General features: G+C 37.8%; 1 protein-coding gene across 1 annotated transcript in view; it reads left to right on the plus strand.

Moving 5' to 3' along the window:
- The window catches only part of dnah1 (dynein, axonemal, heavy chain 1), a 42,539-nt gene that overhangs the window by 1,671 nt on the left and 19,626 nt on the right, over positions 1–21,242 (plus strand). The window contains exons 4-47 of the mRNA XM_082155512.1: positions 10–184; positions 4,050–4,194; positions 4,368–4,500; positions 4,677–4,839; positions 5,182–5,424; positions 6,249–6,403; positions 6,503–6,714; positions 6,794–7,092; positions 7,454–7,604; positions 7,830–8,020; positions 8,161–8,386; positions 8,472–8,591; positions 9,133–9,215; positions 9,308–9,449; positions 9,647–9,802; positions 9,962–10,160; positions 10,376–10,629; positions 11,050–11,262; positions 11,392–11,556; positions 11,647–11,768; positions 11,969–12,074; positions 12,236–12,415; positions 12,814–12,954; positions 13,085–13,248; positions 13,865–13,975; positions 14,093–14,387; positions 14,854–14,967; positions 15,056–15,205; positions 15,324–15,410; positions 15,529–15,715; positions 15,960–16,051; positions 16,151–16,305; positions 16,382–16,559; positions 16,669–16,863; positions 17,441–17,560; positions 17,645–17,803; positions 17,987–18,088; positions 18,213–18,353; positions 18,444–18,604; positions 18,722–18,879; positions 19,506–19,679; positions 20,136–20,314; positions 20,405–20,632; positions 20,902–21,098. Coding sequence (XP_082011638.1) covers positions 10–184; positions 4,050–4,194; positions 4,368–4,500; positions 4,677–4,839; positions 5,182–5,424; positions 6,249–6,403; positions 6,503–6,714; positions 6,794–7,092; positions 7,454–7,604; positions 7,830–8,020; positions 8,161–8,386; positions 8,472–8,591; positions 9,133–9,215; positions 9,308–9,449; positions 9,647–9,802; positions 9,962–10,160; positions 10,376–10,629; positions 11,050–11,262; positions 11,392–11,556; positions 11,647–11,768; positions 11,969–12,074; positions 12,236–12,415; positions 12,814–12,954; positions 13,085–13,248; positions 13,865–13,975; positions 14,093–14,387; positions 14,854–14,967; positions 15,056–15,205; positions 15,324–15,410; positions 15,529–15,715; positions 15,960–16,051; positions 16,151–16,305; positions 16,382–16,559; positions 16,669–16,863; positions 17,441–17,560; positions 17,645–17,803; positions 17,987–18,088; positions 18,213–18,353; positions 18,444–18,604; positions 18,722–18,879; positions 19,506–19,679; positions 20,136–20,314; positions 20,405–20,632; positions 20,902–21,098 — 7,321 coding nt within the window. The remainder of the gene's footprint in view (positions 1–9; positions 185–4,049; positions 4,195–4,367; positions 4,501–4,676; positions 4,840–5,181; positions 5,425–6,248; positions 6,404–6,502; positions 6,715–6,793; positions 7,093–7,453; positions 7,605–7,829; positions 8,021–8,160; positions 8,387–8,471; positions 8,592–9,132; positions 9,216–9,307; positions 9,450–9,646; positions 9,803–9,961; positions 10,161–10,375; positions 10,630–11,049; positions 11,263–11,391; positions 11,557–11,646; positions 11,769–11,968; positions 12,075–12,235; positions 12,416–12,813; positions 12,955–13,084; positions 13,249–13,864; positions 13,976–14,092; positions 14,388–14,853; positions 14,968–15,055; positions 15,206–15,323; positions 15,411–15,528; positions 15,716–15,959; positions 16,052–16,150; positions 16,306–16,381; positions 16,560–16,668; positions 16,864–17,440; positions 17,561–17,644; positions 17,804–17,986; positions 18,089–18,212; positions 18,354–18,443; positions 18,605–18,721; positions 18,880–19,505; positions 19,680–20,135; positions 20,315–20,404; positions 20,633–20,901; positions 21,099–21,242) is intronic.

Here is a 21,242-nt window from a genome sequence, read left to right on the forward strand (position 1 = left end):
TGACTGTAGCAGCTTTGTTAAAAACACTTCCTGACCTGCACAATGTTCTGGAGAACAACTGGCAAGAACCATCAACACAACTCCAGCACGAGACGGACTTTCACCCTGGAAGTTACGCTCCTAAAGTTCAGATAGCTTATGCTTGCCCCCCAGGACATGTGCCCCGCAAGATCGAGATTGAGAGGTGAGCAGTTCAAACAAACATCACCGGTGGTTCTCAACTAATGGGTCAGAACCCAAAAATGAGCCGCAAGTCTGTTTTTGGTAGAAGATAACTAAATTAGATGCCAGCATGGACAGGATGCTTGACATGCTTTATCCTCTTTAAAACCATGAATAAAATTATGCAAGGTTAAGAAAAATAGTCACTTTCAAAAAGGGTAACCAAAGTGTGTTCTGCTGTAAATCATTGCTTGTTGAGATTTGTTATTATTCATTATACACTACTGTAAAAAAAAAAAAAAAAAGAAATTAATACTTTTATTCAGCAAGGACGTATTAAATTGATCAAAAGTGACAGTAAAGACATTTATAATGTTATAAAGATTTCTATTTTTTCAATTAAATGCTGTTTTTTTAACGTTCTATTTATCAATGAATCCTGAAAACTGCATCATGGTTTCCACAAAAATATTAAGCAGCACAACTGTTGCAATACTGATAATAATAAGAAATGTTTCTTGAGCACCATATTAGAATGATTTCTGAAGGATCATGTGACACTGAAGACTGGAGTAATGATGCTGAAAATTCAGCTTTGCATCAGGATTAAACTGAATTTTTAAATGTATTTAAACAATTCTTTAAAAATGTAATGATATTTAACAATATTACTGTTTTTACTGTATGTTTAATTAAAGGGGACATATCATGCTAAATCCACTTTTTTAGCCCTTAAATGCATTTTGTTGTATATTTGTAGTGTTTCGAAGTACAGAAAAGTTTAAATTATGGTGCGTTCAAGTCCTCCTGGGAAGTTCGTACGTACGAGGTGGGAAGTCGTGCTTATAACGGCATGTGCGTTCAAGTCACTTTTGTCGGAGCAAGATGGCGGAGTACTTTCTCTTAATTAATTACACAAAAATACAGTAAGGTTCTTAAACTCTTGTTCTAGAAAATGAAGAATAAAGAAATGTGCATCAGGTGTCCTTTGTATTTTTATGTTTTTAATTAATTTATGAAGCCACTGCCAACTCATTCTTACATGTTGCATTGTTAGGCTATATTATAATACTATCATATTCTGAGTTGGCGATTAGATAACTGAGCTGTAAATAGAAAAGCCTGACAATATCACAGCTAAATACCTTATATTGTGTATTCCGCCATGTTAATCACTGACACGCACCCAACTCGTAAAGCTTAGAGAAAATCCCGAGTTCCCCACGGGTATTTACGACATTGTGGTGGCGTTCAACTCGTAAATACGATCTATACGAGATGACTTCAACGCACCATTAGTCTCTTCAGGTGCTTCGTTGATATCTTTATATTCTGTTTTGGTCATATTTTTCTATTCTCTATTACGTTTTTTGAACAATAACGTCACAGTATTTGCAGCGGAACTGCCAAATAAGGACATCGACTCCAGGCCCAACACTTCCAGCAATCCGCCATTTTTATTTCTCGCTGTGATTTTGTAGTCCAAGCTCAAGGATGCAGACGTTACGAGAGGGTAAGTCAAAATGTTCGGTTGTTGGATGTAGTAACCCACACGCTTCATTACACCGTCTCCCAGCATCAGAACCTCTTCGAAGTGCCTGGTTGAGTTTTATTTTTCACGGAAATGTACCCACAGGTCGGAAGACCAAAGTTTCATGTGGAGCATTCAGAGATTTTTTTTTTCCTGAATTACCGTGTGAATTGCGCTAAATAAGTTGCCTTATCTTTTCTGAAAAGCGTTCCGGGCATTAAGCTGACATAAAACACTTTAATAAAACGAAAAAACTATCCAATGATGAAATGTTTTCTGTGTTGACACAAATCTTGGATGTCCAAAAGTTTCTGTGCCGCTAGATAATCGTATCTCTGCTATCAAACTACAAAAATGGCCGAACGGGGTGGAGTTGAACCGAGTGGGTATGAAGTGTCTCATTTGCATCTAAAGAGACCGCACCAAAACGAGTTGCTCTCAGACACACATCAGAAAAGGGGTAAAAAAAAATGGCCCTGTGGAGCTATAATCAGTGGCGGATTGAGCAAATCGGGGGCCCAAGGCGAAGGTAGGTAGGCTATGGGCCCCTCCCCATCCAATCTTTAAAAGAGAACGAAAAAAATATGTAGGCTATACCGACTGAATGGTGGATAGGCAGGTAAAGCTAATCTACGGGGAAGTAAAGGTTAGAGAGGAGAAAAAAACGTCCCCTTTAAACCCTGCATACACTTCTTTACTCCTAAACAGAAACATGTTACAATGTTTACATGGTACAATTTCTGGTAGCCTAAGCTATGGTTTTTTTTTTTTTTTTTTTTTTTGCTTGACAAATTTCACCATTTCGATTAAATTATTGTGATTTGATTCAATATTGACTCATTTGGATAAATATTAGGTAACGTTTCACAAGATAGGCGTTACTTTTTCTCAAGAAAAAAAAGCCCTATCAGCTGGTATAATTTAAGGTTAAAATAAGTAATATAGTACACATATTTAGCCAAATACTCTCTATAGCTCTTTTTTTTCTAGCCAATTAAATGGCTTTCCTGAGGTAAATTTTATGTGACGATTGTTCTCCAGCTGTTTTACCTCTTTCCGCGGTTGAAAAACACTTTGATTGATATTATGAATGAGGAATATACATTTCGGTAAGTTATACTGTATCTTTCAACACTGTTAATTCGTGTTTATTTACTATTAGCTAGAGATGATCAGTTCACGTGCCGCTATAGGAATCTGTCACGTCACATTAAAACGGCAAAACGGTATTTATTGTTTGAATTTCGTAACAGAATTGACAGAATCTGAGAGCTGAGATTTTTTTTTTTAATATCATGATTCATAATTAAACTGCTCAGTTTTGTCTGTCGATCTCCGTGTCCTCTTTGATTCACGATTTTTCTGTGCATTGGACGTTGTTGTTCCTGATCTGTATCCCCAACAGTAGCCGTGAAAAAGTTTGTCATCTTTGGCTGCGTTCCCAAATACTTATCAGCGTCTTTTCACTTTTTTCTTTTATTTGAGCCGCTTGGGTAACTTCGAAACTTTAAATTTTCGCGTTTAGACTCGTCTTGCTCTGTTTGTGTATTTCCCAGTCCTCCTGTTACTGCGTGTTGTTTATCTTTCGCGCCGCGCACCTTTACGGACTTTTTGCTTTCCTCCCGCTTCCTCCTTTTTTCAGCACCGCTTGGGTAGCTAGCTTCGCTTCATTTTTACTCTGTCTACTACTCTGTCTGTCAATCACTTCTTTTTCTCCGTCAGTTTTTTGGCACAGCTTTGTCACTTTCGCAGATGCGCAGTAAGTGAGATAATGGAATAGTCCAATGTAGTGAGGCGGGGGGCCCCCTCCTGTCTGCAACGCTAATGATTTTATGCTATTTTTCGCAAATGGAGTTTTAGAAATATATAATAAAATAATAATAATAATAATAATAATAATAAAAAAACCTTAAGCATAAGTTAATAGGGCATTTTGGGGGCCCCAAGGTAGCTCGGGGCCCAAGGCAATTGCAGACCTTTGCCTAATGGTAAAGTCCGCCCCTGGCTATAATAATGAGGAATTCAGACACAAGCATTGCAGTTCCGCTTTATATAGACCACAAATGTATGATTTATATGTAAAAAGGAACGATTTAAAAGCATGATATGTCTCCTTTAAATAAATGCAGCCTTGGTGCATTTTTTCAAAAACAGTTTGAAAAGTAGTATTTATTATAGTATTAATAAGGATTTGTTTGCTTGGTTGATACTAAAAAGTTAGAGTAGATGCTCATCCATTTGAAAAAGGCTCATGTACATTTTGTTATTTAATGTTTTTTGTATGTTTTCTTTTATTTATATAAGGCATATTTGTAGATTGTAAATGTAGTATGTTTGTGTCTGTTTTAATTCTCAGACGTAGGAGGGAGTATCAGAAGTTAGATATCAGTAAGCTTTTGACTGAGCAAGGCATTGACTCCAACCAGCTGATGCCCAGATACCAGATGAGTGCGGAGACAGAAAACCCCTACCAGCCTGTTTCAAACTACCTGTCTCTGGAGGTCATGCATGTTGCTTGTATATTGATTTTATGAAGTATTCTTGAAGTGAATTTGAATGTTTGCTTTTTCCTTTATTTTAGTCTCCATGTAGATGATTTCGTTTAAATTCTAGTACCATTTCTGTTTAATTGGCTGCATGCTTGTGTTTATAATTGTTTTTAATGTAACACCAGATATTCGATAACGAGGAGTTTGACTGCCGTACTCCAGAGGAATGGCTGGCTTTAGGTTATGAGCAAGGCTCCATCGACCGCAAACCTGTTCCTGCCAAAGCCCTGCTGCCGACAAAAAACAGCATCCCACCTGGTACGGTGCTGTGTAAACCCTCTGATAATACCTGACATATTGTAGTCGAATGGATCCCATCATTTGTCTTGTAGTTCCTCCTGAAAATAAATTAATATTACAGCCCATCCAGTGGGAGCCATATGGGAACATGTGGGAAAAATGAAATGTCTGTTCCTCATGTGTTTAACGTGTAGTGGATCCAAAGAGCCCGGCTTTGGAGTATTCTTGGCAGTTGGTTGGTGTACTACAATACAGCCAGGAGAAGAAACAGTACTTGGTGCATAAAGTGGACTGTAATGGATGGGTTCGAGATTCCATGGGAAAACCCATTTTGAATGGAGGACAGAGAAAAGGCATGTGCAAAAGCCATTCATAAAGCTTGCTTATTTTAAACACCTCATGAAACAGTTTAAACATGCACTTTTTTCCTATGCTGACATATTTCCTGTTGAAATAGGAAAGTTGTGATGTGACATATCACATATCACAGCTCATCCCAGAAGAGAAAGAAAGTAAAAATGAATAAACATTTAAATGCTGGCTAGAGGGACTTTTTTTAATCATATAAATAGCATCAAACCTTAGAGACATCAACTGAAAGCCACAAAACGTTTTGGTTTCATGTTTAACTCTGTGATATAGTTAAACTTAAATCATTGTTTCTATTCCAAACTTCCTTTCTTTCCCAGGGGCTTTGTCACTGGAAGAAGGGCAGTATTGGGTTCCCAGGATCAGGCTGCTGTTTTGTGCGGAGGACCCACATGTCTTTGCCCAGAGAGTCCAGTTTGCACAGAACTTGAGACAGAAGACAGAGGCCTTACTCTTGTACCATCTTTCCATTGACTGTATGCCTGTCTGGAGTGGCACCCCCACTCTCAATCTCACCAGTTTAGAAAACATCAGAAAATATGCACTCTCCACACCAGGCCTCCATCTTAAACGGTGAGAAGAATGAAAATATTAACAAAAATTTAGGGTCAGTAATTGTTATTCAGCAAGGATATATTAAATTGGTCAAAGGTCACAGTAAAGACTTTTTACATTTAGACATTGTTTCAACAAAATCTTTAAATAAATTCTGTTCTTTTGAACTTTCTATTTATCAAAGAATCCTGATTTTTTTTTACAGTTCACGATTTTTACAAAAATATATAGCAGCACAACTGTTTTCAAAATTGATAATAGTAAGAAATGTTTCTTGAGCACCAAATCAGCATATTCTAATTATTTCTAAAGGATCATGTGACACTGAAAACTGGAGTAATGGCTGCTGAAAATTCAGCTTTGTCATCACAGAAATAAATTATATTTTAAAATATATCAAAATTAGTGTTTTTACTGTATGTGTGATTAAATAAATGCAGCCTTTGTGAGCATTAGAGACTTGTACCAGAGAATGGTAGGTTATTTTGTTAGATTATTTCTTTTTGTACTAGAATAGTAATGGGTTTTGCATAAAATATGGTTCTCTGTCACTGGTGTACAGTAATGTAAAAAATGGCTTAATATGCAAATGAGTTCCATTGTACCCAAGTATGATCATTAATAATAAAACATTAAGACTTTCCTATAAAAAACATCTGCACCTTCCATTAACACCAGATGTACAACATTCTATTTATCTGATTTCTATGTCTGAACGTTGTACAATGTACAGTTCCAGAACACACACCATATAATTACATACACAGTTACTGATGTCTGCTGTACAGAATTGTCACATATAGTATTAGTTTGTTTTTCTAAAAACACATTTGTCTATACAGTCTACAGGATTGTGAGGAGCGGCTGATGAAAGAGCTTTATCTGGAGTACAGTCGCACTATGAACCAGATAGTCTTTGATAAGGTGGTACAGGACAACCCAGAGTTTTCCTACATCACGCTTCCTCAAAAAGAACCTGAGAATGTTCCCGAGAGAGGTAGAGAGATGGACATCAAAAAAAGAGACTGTCCGAGATTTAATGTTGATTTATTATTGTTGATGCCAACCAACAACTTGCCGTCTCCCCTCCTCCTAGGCTGTGTGTCAGTCCCTGACTATCCTTTTGAAAAGAACCGTGGAGATTTTGTCTTTAATTATCTGCTCACTAAGCCTGAAGTGATTGCTGTGCTGTCCAAAGTGAGAGAAGAGTGCAACAGGGTGGCAGAAATGAGCCTGTTCCATTTCAGCTTCAAAAAATCACTTCGCTTGGAGGAGTTTGAGTCGGCACAGTCTAAGAAACATGCACAGGTAAACAAACTGCCACCTGTACACACATGCACATACAAATGTGCCTCTGTGTCATTATACTCTTTCTGTCTTCCTACAGGTCCACTTGTTTCTACAAGAGTCATGGCTGGCGGCTTTATGTAATGGGATTTTGTCTAGTCTGCGAGATGAAAAACGTGGCTGGTACAATGTCACTATGTCCCGTTGGGATGTGTATCGTATGTCCAAACTGTGTCGCCTGATGGCGCTGATTCGCAGCATTCAGCAGGACTCACTCAGGTTTCTGGTGCAGGACTCCCTGGCCAGCTTTGCCAAATTACTGCTCGATGCTTGCCACAGTGCCCTACACTGCCCTAAAGATCTGACATGGGGCCCTGATCTCATAAACAGCCCATACAAGTATGTGATTTCTCATTATCCTGGTTACTACTTGTTAAATATGATTATATGATTATGTTTGATATAGTTTTATATTGAATTTCTTTTGTATAGATGGATCTATATCAGTGGTTAAGGGAACTTAAGCCATAACTGTATTTCAATTTAGTTACATTTATATAATCTTTTTTTTTTAAATACAAAAAAAAAAAAAACAGTAAAAAATAAAGAGGTACAGTACATATAATCTTAGATAGGAGGGACTATGAATACTATCTTACTATAAAAAGTTTGGGAAACACTGATCTAAATGAGATAATATGAGTGGCACTGTTTTGTAATTGTATATAACATATCCACAATCCAACATGATTTTATGCAGGCCAAAAAAGAAACCTCTCTTCTCAGTGGATTTGGTGCTTGACCAGACTGGGGTTCATTACAGCACTCCTCTAGAGAGTTTTGAGACCTCCGTTATCAACCTGTTCGATAAAGGAATCCTGTCCACATACAACATTCCTCAAGTAGACAAGGTTCCCTATCTGATATCTGACACATAAATAACTTTTATGAAGATCTTTCACTAAATAAATTAGACCATAAAGAGGTTGTGTTTATCAAAATTACTTTATTTTCTTGTTTTTATTTAAATAAAAATTACTATATTATTAAAAAAGCCAAAATTATTTAGTAAAACATACTTGTTAAAATTATATATTTGAAGCTTTTTTTCTGTTTTGTTCTTCCTATTCTCTCAGTTTGTAATGACGAACTTGTTCATTGTTGGAGATGTGTTATGGTCAGTGGGCTTGTGGGAATCTGAAGTCAAGAATCTGAGGGAGAGCATCAGTGTGGCCCTGAAACAGGCCATCATACCTCTTAGAGCCTACGCCCGTGAATATGAACGGCACCTTGAGCTCTACAACTCTGATATCAATACTTTTCTTGAGTAAATCTCTAATATTTTTTGCTAGTTTCCTTCTATATACTGTTGATTGTAAAGAACATACATACAGTATGCTGTATTGTATACTGTAATACCCTACACACCAAGGATTGTTCTTCTGCTTATATTTTTGTGTCTTCAAGGTTGCACAGTCAGGAGAACCAGACCCCTCAGGAGGTGAAGCAGGAAGTTCTGGAGCACCTGAGGGAGATGAAACTTTTAGATCAGTCCATCCCCTCTGCCATCATCATCGGTCCCTTCACGGTCAGCGTGGAGGCCATTCGGCAAAACCTGGTAAAGAAACGGAAAGCCCTCGCCGATGCATTGCTGGACCGACTTGCCCTGAGATTACATCAACAGATAAAGGATGTGAGTCAGTGTTCATTAGGATTAGAAGCGTTTTTAATCAAGTCTGAATAAAACACTATTATATAAAATTGTACGTGTGTTTCAGGCATGTAAGGAGTGTAAAGCCATCAGCAAAAAGCTGTTTGAGAAGCCCAGCTGCGTTGAGGATCTCATAGAGCAGAGAGAATGGATGAAACTAGTCCCTGAGCAACTCAAAGTGCATGAGGTACAATCACTGTTTTATCATTTCACAACATAACATGTATCCTACTAGATTGCCAGTAGTCAAAGTCTGAACCAAATTATACTATGCACGATAACTCAATTAAATGAGAAAAAAAAAATCCCATACATTTATATTAAAGGATTCAAGCCATATCTAGAGACCAGAATATAATTGTGACTTGGAGGTGGGTCTATTGACTTTGGACAACCGCCTAACAGTGAACTACCCATAACTCCCTAGCAACACCTTAGCAACCACCCAGAACATCTAAGCAATGACAGATATGTGCTAAAAATCACCAAGAACATCTTTGCAATTGCAACACCCAGAAAATGTACAATGTAGTTATTTTGTGTTTTTGCCTTTAATTGGAAAGGTCAGTGGAGAAGCGACAGAAAACGGCGCCGCCATGTGGCATATCAGAGCACATGTACTCCCCGGTGGCCATGTCTGCCTTATTTAGGTCTCATTGCATTGTTGTGGTTATTCCAGTATTCTGAATGACTTTTCTCTGTCTCCTCCTGCTAATGGCCTCCTGCAGGATCTTTTATCCAAAGCAATGTCTGAATGTGATCTAATGGATGAATTCTTCTACAGTCTCTCTGATGAGGATTTCAATGAGAGGTGAGTATATCATTGCCTTGCCATTTAATGAAATATTGTTTTTAACCCAGTCCTTTGTGTAGCTGAGCTCCTAAATACTAAATGTTGCGTAGGTGGACAGCAATGGCATGGCCCTGTAAGATCCTGAACCAGATGGAAACAGTGAAAGCCCAACACTTTGAGGATGAAGAACACTTCCATAAGATCCAGGTCGTTGACCAAAACAACTTCCTGGAACGCTTGAGCTTCCTGAAGGTCAGACTCACTGATCATTATTAAATGCATTATCAGTTGGGACTCACTACCTGTTTACTTCCTTAGCAAAATATGCTCATCAGTTATTGAATTAAATCACACCATAAAGTCCAAGGATGTGATGTTTTGTCATGAGAATTTATTAAATAAATGGTTACTCTGGGCATTGAAATTAAGTCACCTCTGTTAATTTTCAGACGGTGGTGGCTGGATTTTCTGGATACACAAACCTTGGGAGAGCAGAAGAGGTGGCAAATGAAGTGCGAAGAGTGGACAAGCAGCTAAAAGAATGTCAGGAAATGGCACAGCTTTACAACAACCGTGAACGACTCTTTGACAAACCAGTCTCTGATGTAGGTTAACTCTAATTTACCCTTTTTAAACCACAAACTAATGATTCATTGTTTTATTATTTTATTTTGTAACATTAATTAGACCATACTTTTCCTATGTGATAAATTACATTTTTGAATTGAAAAATATTTTGTTTATATTTTATGGTTGTTGTCTAGTACTCAGAGTTACAGAAGCTGAACCGAGAGTTTCAGCCATTTCATGACCTGTGGAAGACGACATCTGATTGGCTGCGTTGGCATGAAAGCTGGCTCAACGACCCGCTGTCAGCCATTAACCCTGAACAACTGGAGCGCAATGTCACTGATGCTTACAAGACTATGCACCAGTGTGTCAAACTGTTTAAAGACATTCCTGGTAAGTAGGAAGTAAGTTTGGGAGGATACAAACAAAGCTGAGCTGAGCTGTTATGAACTTTGTCATAACTGATGTCAAGAATGAGATACATTTTTCTGTTTACAATAAGTGAAAACTAAATTCTCTTAAATAAAAAAGTTTAGACATTTTCTATTTACACCCATCTACTCATATCATTCCGTTAAAAACATATTTTTATTCTTGACTCCATTCAGCCTGTCAAGAAGTGGCATCTGAAATACGGACTAAGATTGAACAGTTCCGTCCATCCATTCCTCTGATACGGGGCCTAAGGAATCCTGGCATGAGGAACCGCCACTGGGAACTTCTTTCTGAATGTATCAACATTAATCTGATGTCTAAAGCGAACCTTACCTTTTCCCTTTGTCTGGAGATGGGCCTCCAAAATCATGTGGAGGAAATCAGCTGTGTAGCTCAGGAGGCTGGAAAAGAATATGCTATTGAGCAAGTGAGTGTAGTATTTGTGAGTTGTTTTTCAGGTGTTCTTAAAGGGTAAGTTTGCCAATTACTTGAAAGATAAGTTCAGACACAGTAAACATGCTGCTAAAATACATTTTGGGATAATTTGCGGCGAGCTCCGGCGAGGGCGGTGCGGCGCGTCTTGGACGGTGAGAGCGGCGAGGAGAGTTGAAGTCAGGTCAACTTTATGGTAATAAGCTATGACGCGGTTCGGCGGCAACCAATCAGAATGTAGAAGTCCTGCGCCTGAGAGGATTCCAGAGAGCGCAATCCTGTAAACATTGGTTTAAAAAGATATTTTTGATAAAAGATATTGATATTTGATTTTTTTTTTTTTAACTGTATAACAACAATTCCATGGGCATATTATTTCATATTACAGTATTTTTATTTTGTACATCTGCTTTAGGCTCTGAACAAGATGGAGGAGGAATGGTCAACAGTGAGGTTTGAGGTGATTGCATATAAGGAGACGGGCACTTACATCTTGAACAGCCCAGATGAAGCTTCTCAGCTCCTGGATGACCACATTGTCATGACCCAGAGCATGGCTTTCTCCCCGTTTAAAAAACCCTTTGAGGAGAGAATCAGCAAATGGGAAAGTAAACTGAAAATGACACAGGTAAGCCAATGTCATCTTGTAGGTATGATTTTGAAATATTGTTGGATTGCTTGTTTAGTTTGCATGTAGGTATTTTTGAAAAAAACAACTAAATTAAGACTTTGTGTCACTGTGGCCCTCTGCTGATAGGAAGTTTTAGAAGAGTGGCTTATCTGTCAGCGGTCGTGGCTGTACATGGAACCTATTTTCAGCTCTGATGACATCAACCGCCAACTTCCTGTGGAAGGGAAGAGGTATCAGACCATGGAGCGCACCTGGAGAAAGATCATGAAGGCTGCCCATGATAACAGTCTGGTGAGCAGAGTCAGACTATTTAATCATACTATAGTAGATTTGGCAGTGGTTCATTAAAGAATTGAAATGTGATTGTCTTTATGAGTCTAGGTGATTGAGGTGTGTCCTGAACCACGTCTATTGGCCAGTCTCAAGGACTGTAACAATTTACTGGAGCTTGTGCAGAAAGGACTGAGTGAATACCTGGAGACCAAACGAAGCGCCTTCCCTAGGTTAAAATGATCAGTTTTTATGGTTTTATTCATGAACAGTAGGGTAGGCCCAATTCATTAAACAATAATTTGGCATTTAACATTTTATATTTTAATATAGCATTTAATTTCTTAGCACTTTCAAGTTAAATTTATCTGTGCATGATCACTATGATTGTATAAGGAATTATTTTAAAACTCTCTTCATTTTCTGGGTTTAGATTTTATTTTTTATCAGATGATGAGTTACTGGAGATTCTATCTCAGACTAAAGATCCAACAGCAGTGCAGCCACATCTCCGCAAATGCTTTGAGAACATCGCTCGGGTGGGTTCTCTTTTACAGAAAACTGATCTGATTTACTATTTTCACCATTTTAGAAATTCAAATAATTAGCATGGCAGAAAATATCAATATAATTTTGGTTTATATAGTAATAATGATTTAATTAATGCCACAGATTATGAAATCTATTGTACTATATGCAGCTCCAGTTCCAGTCAGATCTGCAGATCACACACATGTACTCTGGTGAGGGAGAAGAAGTCCGTTTGTCCATTCCTGTGTCTCCTTCTGGGAATGTGGAGCATTGGTTGCGGGAAGTGGAGAACTCCATGAAGGCCAGTGTAAGAGACAACATCAGTCGCTCACTGCAAGCCTATGTTGAGGTTAGTGTATGCTGTTTTCTTAGTTTTTTATCAATGGTACCCTTAATAGGTATAAATCACTATAAACTTTCAAATGCACTAGATTTTTTTTTGACACAATCTAAATACTATTTGTATTATCATTGTAAGTCACATGTGTCAAACTCCGCTCTTGGAGGGCCACTGCAGAGTGTAGCTCCAACCAGCTCCAAAACACCTGCCTAGAAGTTTCTAGTAATCCAAAAGACCTTGATTAGTTGATTCAGGTATGTTTAATTGGGGTTGGAGCTAAACTCTGCAGGACAGTGGCCCTCCAGGAACTGAGTTTGACACCCCTGCGTACTGTAAGTAGTTAATGTTGTCAGTGGCGGTTGATTGTACTGATATAAAGAGTCAAATCTCTTTGTTCGTCTCCGCAGCATCCTCGCACAGAGTGGGTGTTGTCCTGGCCCGGTCAGGTGGTGATAGCTGGTTGTCAAACATTTTGGACCCAAGAGGTGTCAGAGTCTCTGGAAAAGGGAGACCTGGCAGATCGGCTTTATCCACAGCTACAGACGCAGGTATAGATCGTTTCCATGAATGCAAACAATTAAAAATTCCATGTGAAAATTTCCCTGTACACTGCATATTTGTAGGTTTTAAAATGGAAACATTCCGATCCAAATAAAAGTTTTGTATATTCACAAACAGTTGGGAGATTTGGTCCAGCTGGTGCGGGGTCGCCTGTCAATGATGCAGCGATCGATACTCTCGGCACTTATTGTGATTGAAGTGCATGCTAAAGATGTGGCAGCCAAGCTGGTGGAGGAGGAAGTATCCAGTGTCAATGACTTTGAGTGGATCAGCCAACTGAGGTTATATAATATATAATCCAGAAAATGGTAACACTTTACAATTAGGTTCCATTAGTTAACAACTTAACACCTAAGAATGAACAAGACTTATACAGCATTTATTAATCTTAATATTAATTTCAATATTGACCAATGCATTATTAAAATAAAAAGTTGTATTTGCTAACATTTGTTAATGCACTGTGAACTAACATGAACAACTGTATTTTTATCAACTAACATTAACAAAGATTAATAAATACTGTAACAAATGTATTTCTCATTGTTAGTTCATGTTAGTTTATACATTAATGTTAACAAATGAGACCTTATTGTAAAGTGTTACCCAGAAAATTATATTATTTATATATATATATATATATATACAGTATATTATGTTATATTCTTATATTCTTATTAATGTTGAAAATAGTTGTGCTGCTTAATATCTTTATGAAAACTGTGCTACATTTCAGGATTCTTTGATCAATAGAAAATTCAAAAGAATAGCATGTATTTTATATAGAAATATTTTGTAACAATACATTTCCTTACTGTTACTTTTGATTAACTTTATGCATCCTAGCTGAAAAAAGTATACATTTTTAGACATGTGTTAGTGTTTGTGTGTTTGTAGATATTACTGGCGTGATGACCTGTACATCAGAGCAGTGAATGCTGAGTTCTTGTATGGTTATGAGTACCTTGGTAACTCAGGAAGACTTGTTATCACGCCATTGACAGACAGGTGACATTTAGAAAATTGAACTTCATTAATACATACATATAGTTTTCAAAAGAAAGTCTTTTGAAGGATATTGTCATCTTTGTTAGAAATAAATTATATACACTGTCCACCACACAGGTGCTATCTAACCCTGACTGGTGCGCTTCACTTAAAGTTTGGAGGCGCCCCGGCGGGCCCTGCAGGTACTGGGAAGACGGAGACCACTAAAGACCTGGGCAAAGCTCTGGCCATCCAGACTGTAGTTTTTAATTGCTCTGATCAGCTGGACTTCATAGCCATGGGCAAGTTTCTCAAAGGTTTGGCTAGTTCAGGGGCCTGGGCATGCTTTGATGAATTCAATCGAATAGACGTGGAGGTTTTATCAGTCGTGGCTCAACAGATCACAACCATTCAAAAAGCCCAGCAGCAAAGAGTGAGTAAAGTCACACACTTGAGCATACAGCTTAGATCTACAATGAAAACACTGTCATATATGCATGTTAGGGACAGAAGTCGTGTTTGTTGGAACACTCATACATAGTCCCGCTTTCACAAACAAGGCTTAAGCATAGTCCCAGACTAAAATTCATGTTTAACTGAAAGCAACTTGTATTGAAATATATTAAAATATATCAGTGCCATTGTCTTATGCACACCAGTAATGTTTTTTTCTAAGGTACATTTACAAAAGCTACTTAAATGCCCTAATTGAACTAAGGCCTAATCCTGGCTTAATCTAAGCCCTGTCTGTGAAACTGGGCCATAGATTTTAGTTTCTTTCTTGTCATTTTTTTTTTTTTACAAAACCTTATCCAGTAATCATGAAAGACTAGAAAAGACAGGGAAATTCATTGATCAAAAGGTCTGGAAAAACCTGGTATTGTTTTTCTTGAGTTCAGGTGAAGACATTTGTATTTGAAGGGATGGAAATCTCCCTTGTTCCGTCCTGTGCTGTCTTCATCACTATGAACCCTGGCTATGCTGGTCGTACTGAACTACCTGATAATTTAAAGGTACAGAGCTCGCCAACAGCAATCTAAACCTTCAAATTAAAAGACATTTCAATATATACAAAAAGACTGAACTGTGTGTGTTCCTCAGGCCCTCTTCCGTCCTGTGGCTATGATGATCCCTGATTATGCCATGATAGCAGAGATCTCTCTTTACTCGTTCGGCTTCAGCGATGCCAAACTGTTGTCCAAAAAAATCACCAGCACCTTTAAACTGTCCTCAGAACAGCTCAGCTCACAGGTCTGACCTTTACGTCATGGGTGTTTCCAGTTTTACAGGAATTATTTTAGTACTATAACTTTTCGGTAAATCTAACAGAAAGAAAAAGAAATTCACTTTTTTGCATATTGTTTATTAGGATCATTATGATTTTGGGATGAGAGCTGTGAAAACGGTGATCTCTGCAGCTGGAAACTTAAAGAGGGAAAATCCTGACATGAATGAGGTGTGTTTGCAATATTCCTTAAAAAATAGTTGAACCTTTTTTCTGCTGCTTGATCCCTTATTGAAGCATCATAATTATAAAACTGTCTGTGGCTAAACTGATTGCATGATTTATGCAGGAGCTGATATGTCTACGTGCCATCAGGGATGTCAATGTGCCAAAGTTTCTTCAGGATGACCTCAAGCTCTTCAATGGCATTGTGTCCGACCTCTTCCCCAAGATCCGTGAAGAGCCAATTGACTATGGTACCCTAGAGGAGTCCATAAGGAACGTCTGTGCAAACAAGTGCCTTAAAGATGTGAATGGTGAGGAGAAAATAAGAACAAACCATCTTTCCTTAGCAAAATAACTTTTGGTTTAAAACAAAATAAATTTATTTGGTATTATCATTAGCTTTAAACATTTTTGAGGTCTTGCTCGAATGATACAATTGATATAATTTGCATATAGTCTAATGCTAAAATTAGAAAAATCTCAATTAATTGTCAGTGCTTAATCCAAGTACAAAATGCTACTTTTGTCATGGTTCATGTTTTTCTTGTCCTACAGGCTATATAACCAAGTGTATTCAGTTATACGAGACCACTGTAGTCAGACACGGTCTAATGTTGGTAGGACCATCAGGCTCTGGGAAAACTAAGGTAAGCTTCGCTAATGCATAAATGAACAAGCTGCAACAAAAATTCCTAATTCTAATTTTGGAATTAGTTTTTCTTATATGCACTCTCACATACTTGTAGTGTTATGAAGTTCTGGGAGCAGCCATGACAGCTCTGAAAGGCCAGCCCTCAGTTAGTGGAGGAGTATATGAGGCTGTACAGACCTATATACTCAACCCAAAGTCCATCACTATGGGGCAGCTTTACGGAGAATTCGACCAGCTTACTCATGAGTGGTGAGTGCACTCTGGATTAATTGTATTAACAATACTGTACAGGTTGTTAAAAGTAACACACACTATTCGATTACAGGACGGATGGTATACTGTCTTGTCTCATTCGGGATGGAGCTGCCTCCATGGACCCAGAGAAGAAGTGGTACATGTTTGATGGGCCTGTGGATGCTGTGTGGATCGAGAACATGAACACGGTTCTGGATGACAACAAGAAATTGTGTCTGAGTTCTGGAGAGATCATTAAACTCTCTGATGTATGAGAATTTCTGCTATTGGACACTTTCTGACTCTCCATTTTGTACCTCCTTTGTGTAACTATAATAATTTTCTGGGGGGTTTTTCTGACATCATTTTGGCCCTCAGGTGATGACAATGATGTTTGAGGTGCAGGATTTGGCAGTGGCATCTCCTGCCACGGTTTCTCGCTGTGGCATGGTGTATCTTGAGCCCAGTATACTGGGTCTGACTCCATTCACTGAGTGTTGGCTCCGTACTATCCCTGGCATGTTTCAGACCTACACAGATCAACTCAACTCTCTCTTCGCAAGGTTTTTACAGGTGATTTGTCTTACAGTGGTTTTATTGAATGTTTTAAATTGAATTAAAACAGAACATTAAACAGTATTTACTTTCTTAACTCCTCTTAGTACCTCTTAGAACTTGTCTTTTTCCAAATTCTTCATTAGAGTTATTGGAAAGAATGATGAACTTTACATTTGAACTTTAACATTAGTAGTCAGGTAATAAATATTTAAAGATATTTTAAAATAGAAATTATATTAATCATTTGTCATCAATAACTCTCTGCCTATGAAATTACCTTTCTGCTCAAAATAATATTGACCAAAAAAAAATCATAATATTATAGCTTTCTACCCCAACATGTAGAATCAAATAAATCAAGTCCCTTTCTGTTTTATTCCTAACTATTTATTTCTGTATTAACATATGTGGATGTACAGTATACAGTATATGTTTGTGAATGGTTTATTTTGTAAGTCAGGTTGGTGTAGGGCTTCGGTCCAGTAAGAGACTGTGTCTGTTTTTCAAATATCTTTTTACATAGTCAATATAATGTAAGGCATGTAGTTAATTGTCTATCAGGATTTTGATGTGTTGTAATGTGTATCTACAGGACTCTATCAAGTTTGTCAGAGAATCGGTGAAGGAGGTGATCACATCCATGGACAGCAATCTCACCTGCTCTCTGCTCAAACTACTGGATTGTTTCTTTGAGCCCTTCATCCCACGAGAGGTCAGATAACTTTTTAGTATTATAGTGGTTAGACTTGTTAATTTATTCATTGTTAAACAGATTTTTTTGTGCGTGTGTGGTCAGGGTAAGAAGCCTCTTTCCCAGGAGAAACTGTCTCGGCTGCAGGAGCTGATTGAGCCTTGGTTTATCTTTGCACTCGTATGGAGTGTTGGAGCTACAGGAGATGCTGACAGCTGCCAACGCTTCAGTGCCTGGCTCAGGGGCAAGATGACTGTAGAAAAGGTCAATAGCAGCATAAATGTATCATGAAGCTCAGTGCTACCAGCAATGATTTACATGCTGTAGATAATTAAACAGAAGTGCCAGAGAGTGTTCAAATCATATTTTTTTTTTTTATTGCTCTTATGTAAGTTTATTTATTCAGAGCGAAAAGCATTTTGCAAACCTCATTTGTTTGATTTTCAGGTCCAATTGTGTTTCCCTGAGGAGGGACTAGTGTACGATTACCATTTAGATGATGCAGGAATAAGTCATTTTGATGATGAGGAGGAGGGTAAAGAGAGGAAGGTGAGAGAATGTTTTTTGGAACATTTAAATAAATTTTACAAACTTTTTTCTTTTTCTGCTTTAGGTTAATAAATCATTTTTAAATGAATAAACATGCATTCATCTGATTATTCAAATGCTTTAGATACAGTGGGTCAGTTGGATGAAATATGCCCAGAAAGTGGTCATCACTCCAGAAACTAGATACTCAGACATCATTGTGCCCACTGTCAACACTGTTCGCATGTCCTTCCTGATAGACATGCTGCTTTCTAATAAGAAGCCTGTAGGTATTTCTGAGTCTCATTTTAACATACAGTCAGCTTAATGCCACACATATGTGCTGCTAAGCTTGTTTCCTTCTCTGATTTGTCAGGTCTTGTGCATTGGGCCCACTGGCACAGGAAAGACCCTCACCATATCAGACAAGCTCCTCAAGAACATGCCTGCTGAATACATAACTCACTTCCTTATGTTCTCTGCTCGCACCTCTTGCAACCAAACTCAAGACTATATTGACAGCAAACTCGACAGGAGGTTCTTCTTCTATCTCTTCCTCTCATCAGTCTGTTATTGAATTGAACTACTAATTTGTTGTACATACAGTTAATCGTTTTGATCATTAAATTTAGAATTTATATATCTTACTTACAGACGTAAGGGTGTGTTTGGGCCTCCTCTGGGAAAATATTTCATCTTCTTCATTGATGATTTGAACATGCCCATGCTGGAAACATATGGAGCCCAGCCTCCCATTGAACTGCTGCGCCAGTGGATGGATCACGGTGGCTGGTATGACAGGAAACAGATAGGTGTGTTTACTAAGAATGCAAATCTTCTATGCATTGCACGTTTACATACATTACGATTTGACAATTTGGAGTCAGTACAGAAATTTATATTTTTTATTCAGCATGGATACATTAAATTAATTAAAAGTGAAAGTGAAATGTATAATGTTACAAAGGATTTCTATTTAAAATAAATGTTCTTTTAAACTTTCTTCTAATCCTGAAAAAAAAGTAACATGGTTTCCACAAAAATATTAAGCAGCACAAATGTTTTCAACATTGATAATAAGAAAAAAAAAAATATTTTGATTTTCGAGCACTGAATCAGCATATTAGAATGATTTCTGAAGGATCATGTGACACTAAAGACTGGAGTAATGATGCCGAAAATTCAGCTTTGCCATTACAGGAATAAATTACATTTTAAAATATATAAAAAACAAAACAGTTGTTTTAAATTGTAATAATATTTCACAGTACTGCATATTACTGTATTTTTGATCAAATAAATGCAGCCCTGATGAGCATAAGAGTCTTCTTTCAATAACGTTAAAAAGTCTTAAACATTGAACGGTAGTATACAAACATGTGCACACATAACTCTATACAAACTCTGTTAAGTCTGATTTGTCTTCTGCGTTTACCAGGCACATTTAAAAACATTGTTGACATAAACTTTGCATGTGCCATGGGTCCCCCCGGTGGGGGCAGGAACCCCATCACTCAACGCTTCACACGCCACTTCAACTTCCTATCATTCACTGAGATGGAGGACACCAGCAAGAGGAAGATCTTCTCCACCATCCTGGGGAACTGGATGGGTGAGTGACAGTCATCATGCGGGACTCTAGATATGAATGCGTTTAAATGTGGGTTTCAACAGGAAACACCAGTCAGAAGCTTTGGTAGCATTTTAAATGGATCTAAATGGATTCTGTTTTTTGTTTTTTTTCAACTGATGGAAATATGAGTAAAAAAGACCCAGGCAGTAAGCTTGATAAAGGGATAGAGACAAAAAGATAGACAGAGAAAAGGAAGAGAAAGAAATGTCACCACTAAATGTCAAAATTCTTACTGATATTTACAAATATTTACATTTATGCAGATGCTCTTATCCAAAGCAACTTACAAAAGAGGAACAAAAATACGTTAAATATAAAAATATAAGTTACTAATGTATTGTTTAATGTCAATTTTGAGCTTATATTGATGTATATATGTCACACTTGCAAAAATAATTTTCTCACATGAGCTCATTTTGTGTCTATGATTTCTAGAGAAAATTCCAGAAATGAAACCATTCAGTGAGTCACTAGTGGATGCTACCATCAGGGTATACTCCACTATTACCTCTGCTCTCCTACCTACACCTGCTAAATCTCACTATACGTTCAACCTGAGGGACCTCTCGAAAGTCTTCCAGGGCATCCTGATGGCAGAGGCTGGTAAAATAGAGGTACCACCATTAATAAACCTCAGTTTTTCAGATATTTCATGTTTTATATATTTAGATCTTCATAAAATTGTATAATCTTTGTTTACACAGAATAAAATACAGCTATTGCAGCTTTGGTATCATGAGAGCTGCAGGGTGTTCCAAGATCGACTGGTCAGTGATGAGGACAGGAAGTGGTTCGACCAGCTCCTCCAAACTCACATACAGGAGTTTGGGTGCAAGATCGAAGAGGTGGTCCCATATCAGCCAGTCTTATATGGAGACTTCATGCTCCCCGGGTCTGTTAAAGTCTACCAGCTTATTGATGATAAAGAAAAGGTAAATGGGGCGTATATTGCCTTGCATTTATTCAGTTACATATTAATGGTGCTTGCTACAGAAATGAATGATGCCAGAAAAATGTATCAGACTTCAAACTTTTGCATGTGCAACCACCAGTCACATTTTCTCCTGAAATATATTTTTTAAACCTATTTACTATTGTGCCATTTTGCTTGCTTTGATATTTTGGCAAGCATTTTGCAAAAAATAATTTATTTAAAAACCACATGGTCCTTTGAAGTTTTGTTTCTTATGCCCTAATACAGCTGGTTCATGTGATGGAGGAGTACATGGATGATTATAACCAGACCAGCACCTCTAAGATGAAGCTGGTGCTGTTCATGGACGCCATACAGCATGTGTGTCGTATCAGCCGTATCCTGCGCCAGCCTATGGGGAACGCTTTGCTGTTAGGGGTTGGTGGCAGCGGACGCCAGTCCCTTACCAGGCTTGCCACACATATGTGAGAGCTGAACCGTTTATTGTGCTGAACCCTAAAAATATAATTAGCATTACTAATGAGAGTCAGTTGAATGAGACTTTATTTTATCTAAACCAGAAGTCATACTGGCCCACTGATTTAAAACTGTTTAAACGTTAACAATAT

Source organism: Leuciscus leuciscus, assembly GCF_965113295.1.
Source record: "Leuciscus leuciscus genome assembly, chromosome: 23".
In the NCBI taxonomy this organism is placed as follows: domain Eukaryota; kingdom Metazoa; phylum Chordata; class Actinopteri; order Cypriniformes; family Leuciscidae; genus Leuciscus; species Leuciscus leuciscus.